The 5,153-nt window shown below is 36.2% G+C and overlaps 2 protein-coding genes across 2 annotated transcripts; one reads left to right on the top strand and one right to left on the bottom strand.

Moving 5' to 3' along the window:
- Positions 1 to 589: 589 nt before the first annotated feature.
- Positions 590 to 3,634, top strand: LOC106321279. Its single transcript, XM_013759582.1, has 4 exons — positions 590 to 775; positions 890 to 1,912; positions 1,995 to 2,334; positions 2,419 to 3,634. Exons 2-4 carry the CDS (start codon positions 954 to 956, stop codon positions 3,457 to 3,459), a joined length of 2,340 nt encoding a protein of 779 aa, XP_013615036.1. The 5' UTR covers positions 590 to 775; positions 890 to 953; the 3' UTR covers positions 3,460 to 3,634.
- A 70-nt stretch (positions 3,635 to 3,704) lies between these two features.
- LOC106321278 (uncharacterized protein At4g04775-like) lies at positions 3,705 to 4,462 on the bottom strand. The gene is made up of 3 exons (XM_013759581.1): positions 4,276 to 4,462; positions 4,052 to 4,200; positions 3,705 to 3,901 (listed from the first exon to the last, which is right to left on the bottom strand). Exons 1-3 carry the CDS (start codon positions 4,313 to 4,315, stop codon positions 3,710 to 3,712), a joined length of 381 nt encoding a protein of 126 aa, XP_013615035.1. The 5' UTR covers positions 4,316 to 4,462; the 3' UTR covers positions 3,705 to 3,709.
- Positions 4,463 to 5,153: the final 691 nt, after the last annotated feature.

The raw sequence follows: 5,153 nt of genomic DNA, 5'->3' as shown, positions 1-5,153 counted from the left end.
AGCAAAGGCTAAGTAGACTCTGATGCTGATGATCACCCATGAATCTTTTATCTCCCCTCCTCAGCTTAATCAATGAATCAAACAATGATTTGCCGATAAGACTTTATTAGTTTTGGATAAAAAGGTATTCAAAGATGATTTCTTTTCTACAACACTTTCAGACAAAAAAAGCTTTTATCTTTTTTTTTTGATTAGAAAATGACAGATCATTTACTTTATTTTAATTCCAAGGAAGAGATCTTGGCCGTTCATTTTATTCCACCAACCACTAAATAGGCCGTCGATTAAGAAGCTCGACAAACTAAAGCTATATGATCGGGAAAACGGCTTTTTCATGCCCGAACTATGGGTCGCCGAGAAAATTCATACCTGAACTATTACGATGTGCCAAAACATACCTGAACTCATTAAAAATTTGAATTTCATGCCCAGATTTTAAAAGCCACACTAATTCCAATTTTGATTTTAACGCTGTTATTTTTTTCATAAACGGTGATGACTAGATAATTACGTGGTGGATGAGTCACCTCAATTAATAAATGGGCTAAACGAAATTGAGATTAAAATGGGCTAAAGTTGATTATTTTTGGGCTGAAACCCTCACAAATTGGGCAATTAACAAAAGATTGTCGTTCTTTTACGACTTCACTCTCCCCAGTTTGCTTTGAAAAAGAATATCGTAACAGAAGCAACTTTCAGTAAGAAAATCGACGAAATTGAAGAAACCAGATTGTTAGAGAAGCTGGGTTGTTGCTAAACTCATCTAAAAAAAGAGGTAAGTTTTGTTTGTCTTTGTCTCTTCACTGAAATCTACGATTGATGCTTTTGAAAATTAGGTTATTCTGTCGATTGAGGTTTGATGGTATGTTTATTTTTTGAAAAATTTCAGTGAAGAAGGAGATACAACGTTTCAAATATATTATCGTGGGAAGTTCGAGACTCATGAAGGTGGAATGATTACATATGTTGGTGGGGAACGTCATGTGCTTCAAACCCAGGCTCAAGCTTTGTTTACAGGGTTGATTAATGATTTCCCGATGTCTTTGTATGGTCAAAGAATCTGGTTCAAACTACCATACGAGACTATGAAGGATCTGAAAATTTTGAGTAATGGTAGTGACACATTTCGTTTGATGTGTGAAGCTTCATATTGGACAAAGTATATAGAAGTTTATATGGAACATGAAAACGTCCTTGACGTAGTAGTGAATGAAGAGGTTGAAGAGGGAGGTCAGAGTAATGGCGAGACAGAAGAGATGCGATATGAAGATGGAGAGAATGAATTTGAAGAAGAATCTCGGGTTGAAGCTGTTATAGCTCAGGTTTCTGATGACGAAGATAATGAAAATTACAGAGACACTCCTCCTTGTTCTGACGATGAGGAACAACAACATCTAAGGCTTTATGAAGGATGGAGGAGAGGCAGTGGAGAGTTACACATAAGGCAAGTTTTTGATAGTATCAAAGACTTCAAAGATGCTGTGTTTGAGTATGCATTAAAGGGTGGGAGGAATATCCAATTCACTAGATGGGGAGATGTAAAATCAGAGGCAAGATGTGGAGTAGAAGTCGATGAAGGGGAAATTCCTTGCTCTTGGAGGATATATTTGTCGTATGAAGAATCTGTTTCACAATGGATGGTGAATACATTCCAAGATGTCCATAGTTGTTACAAAGATGGTCACTGCAAGATATTGACGGAGTCTCGCATTGCGAAGATGTTTTTAAATGAAGTGAGGGAGGATCCGGAAATGAAGCCAAAAACACTCCAAGACCAGATTCAGTTGCGATATGACTTGAATCCATCTCATGACCAATGTCGCAAGGCGAAAAAAAAAGCTTTGGATCTCATTCAAGATGAGCATGATGAGCAATTTCGTAGGATTAAAGACTATGAAATAGAAATTCAAAAGTAAGCAATTGTTTCTTTTTTTTGTTTTATTTCAATAATTACGTGTCTTATAACATATGTAATTCGATTTGGTTATGGACAGGACAAATCCCGGATCAGTTACAGACCTTCGAACCGTTATTGGAGCTGGTGGACTTGAATTTTTTGATCGCTTCTATGTTTGTTATGCTGTTCTGCGAGACATATGGCGAACCACTTGTAGACCAATCTTTGGGATAGACGGGTGCTTTCTCAAAACTATGGCTAAGGGCCAACTTCTAGCTGAAGTGGGAAGAGATGCAAACAATCAGATTTACCCTCTTGCTTGGGCTGTGGTGCATATAGAGAATACAGAGACATGGGTATGGTTCTTGCAAAAGCTGAAGGCTGATTTAAATCTTGGAAATGGTGATGGGTTTACCCTTGTTTCAGATAGACAAAAGGTATGTATAATCATTCATAAACTTCAAATTTTTTTTATAGATTATGATTTTTCAATTGATTATAGCCTTTTTGTTTGAATTTAGGGATTACTTATAGCTGTGAATGAGTTACCAAAAGTCGAGCACAGGATGTGTGCAAGGCATATCTATGAGAATCTAAGGAAGTTTTACCCGAACAAGCCTCAGATGAAAAAATTGTTTTGGAGTGTGGTGGAAAGCCACAATGAGGCCGACTATAAAGCAAGTATGAAGGAGTTAGAGGAGTATGACAAGGATGTCTATGAAGCGTTCATGGCCAGGAACCCAGAAACTTGTTCTAGAGCGTTTTTTACAACAACATGTTGTTGTGAAGATTCTCTTAACAACAATTCTGAGTCATACAATAGGACGCTTGAGAAAGCACGAGCGATGCCTTTGGTTGAGATGCTTGAGACAATGAGACGACTTGCAATGAAGCGCATTGATCTAAGGAAGAAAAAACTCCTAAAACACAAGGGAAAGTTCAGTTTGAAGGTTAGTAAGATGATAGAATCTGAGACAAGACATAGGAAGTACTGTAAGTCGCTTCCTGGACCTACTGGTGAGTTTGAAGTTTCTGAGAATTCTATGCAATATGCGGTTGATATGAGAGCGAGGACATGTAGCTGTAGGAGGTGGGATTTAACAGGGATTCCATGTCGACATGCTCTTCGTGTCGTTTTGGATCAGAAGAAGACATATAAGACCGACAATTTGGTTTCTCATTGGTATTTGACTTCTAAGTGGCAGCAACAATACTCAGACTCGATCAAACCGGTTAAGGGAATCAAGTTTTGGAAGTCGTCTGGTGAATCAACAATACAAGCTCCACCGAGAGAAAAATCCAAAGGGCGTAAGAAGAAGGCTCAACAAAGAATCAAAGGAGTTAATGAGTCTCCTACTAAAGGGAAAAAGGTAACTCAACACGCTCGTGTTATGCATTGTTCTCGTTGTGGGTTCCCTGAGCATAACTGTACTAAATGCCCTAATGTTGGAGTTGCGTGTAAGCCTCGACCACCTAAGAAGCAGAAAACCACGAGACCACAGGAGGAGATTGCATTAGATGTCTGTGAAGGCCCTACTCAAACGCAGCCAAGTCAAACTTGATGGTTATTATGTTGTGTTAGTAGATCAGTCGGCCATTGTTTGTTTTGGTACTTATTTAATGTTGAAGATGTGTTTGGTACTTCTTTTTATTGCTTGTTTTGGTGTTTGCATACACCTACGATACTCTATATTTTGTATTGTTTTTTGTTAAGACGTGTTACTAAGTTAACTGATATTTGTTTCTCAATCATAAAACTCTTAAACATTGATGAAATAGTCATAATAACACAACAAACAATCCTTACTAATCTTACAAAAAACAACAACAATAATTCTTGTCTCTCTCGAGAGTCAGCTTAATCCGTTCCAGCTCCTTCTGCAATTCAACAACTTCAACTCTCAAGTCCGACTTTTCTCCTTTTACATCACACATCATACTTTTTAAATCTTCAATTTCTTCCACCACACATTCATCAGTCCATGTAAAAAGATGGAATTTATCCTGCAACAATAGAACAATATAACCAAATCTTAATCTCCATTTCAAACTAAACCCTAAACGATAGAACAATGGTCTCTTCCCTCCTACTTCCCCACACCAACAAGTGATACCTAAACGATAGAACAATGGAATTTGAAACGAGATTTTTACCCCTTCAGATCCATGTGGACAACAATGGAAGAGCCTCCCAGGGTTTTTAGCTGTTCCTGATGTTTTAATCATGGTCTCTTCTCCACACCAAAATTTTTTTGGTATTCCTCTCTCTTTTGCTCCACGACGTCTTCTCCAATTTCCTCCACCTATATATATTTTTTTTTTGATTATTTACAGTAACAGAGAAAGAAAAACATCACCAAACCAATTGATTCACTTACAAGACACCGAAGACGAGCTTGGCTTCGCTGAGTGAGACATTCCTGCTGAATCTACAATTGACCACGAGACTGTTGTCTTTGTCGGGGAAGAAGAAGAAATAAAAAGAGACAACGACAAACAAACGATGACTTTTTGTTATGAACCCAAATATTTAGGGTTACAACCCAACAAATATCAATTTGGCCCATTACGTTCTTATTTTCATTTGGCATGTTTAATGTTTAGGCTGACTCATCCACCACGTAATCATCTAGTCATCACCGTTAAGAAAAAATTAACAGCGTTAAAATCAAAATCAGAATTAGCGTGGCTTTTAAAATCTGGGCATGAAATTCAAAATTTTAATGAGTTCAGGTATGCTTTGGCACATCATAATAGTTCAGGTATGTATTTTATCAGCGACCCATAGTTCGGGCAAGAAAAAGCCGTTTTCCCCTATATGATCCGGAGAAGTTGTAAACTTACACACGGGCCTTCTTTTTCAAGTACCCTGTATAAATTTTCAATTTTTAATTATTTATTTTATTAAATGATGTATTTGTAATATTCGTTCATATTATATTCATTAAATAAATATTTTTTTTTTGCATCTTAAACTATTTATTTTTTTACGAATGTGTGATATCATATAAAAAAAAGAGTATATAGTTAATTAGATAATTTTAAAAATAGAAATTTTTCTTTCGTGTGCGATATCATATAAATAATGATCCGCCCAGTTAACAAAAATCATGATTATTTTATGTGTAATTTTTTTTTGACCATTTCCTTAAAACTATATTAAATTTTACATATTTTAATTAGCATATTTTTAATATCTTTACCTTTTTATTTGAAATGCAACTCAATATTTTTTTAACAATTATAACAAAATATT

This window comes from Brassica oleracea, unplaced genomic scaffold (assembly GCF_000695525.1).
Source record: "Brassica oleracea var. oleracea cultivar TO1000 unplaced genomic scaffold, BOL UnpScaffold01379, whole genome shotgun sequence".
NCBI classification, from domain to species: Eukaryota; Viridiplantae; Streptophyta; class Magnoliopsida; order Brassicales; family Brassicaceae; genus Brassica; species Brassica oleracea.
The sequence above is the reverse complement of the archived record's forward strand: the minus strand, read 5'-3'. Positions and strand labels throughout refer to the sequence as shown.

Coding starts and splice junctions, on each gene's coding strand:
- LOC106321279 (XM_013759582.1), top strand. CDS start 954: ATGATTACATATGTTGGTGGGGAACGTCATGTGCTTCAAACCCAGGCT. Junction 1,913..1,994: donor TATGAAATAGAAATTCAAAA/GTAAGCAATTGT, acceptor GGTTATGGACAG/GACAAATCCCGGATCAGTTA. Junction 2,335..2,418: donor TTGTTTCAGATAGACAAAAG/GTATGTATAATC, acceptor GTTTGAATTTAG/GGATTACTTATAGCTGTGAA.
- LOC106321278 (XM_013759581.1), bottom strand. CDS start 4,315: ATGTCTCACTCAGCGAAGCCAAGCTCGTCTTCGGTGTCTT. Junction 4,201..4,275: donor AAGCTCGTCTTCGGTGTCTT/GTAAGTGAATCA, acceptor AAATATATATAG/GTGGAGGAAATTGGAGAAGA. Junction 3,902..4,051: donor GTCCACATGGATCTGAAGGG/GTAAAAATCTCG, acceptor CTATTGTTGCAG/GATAAATTCCATCTTTTTAC.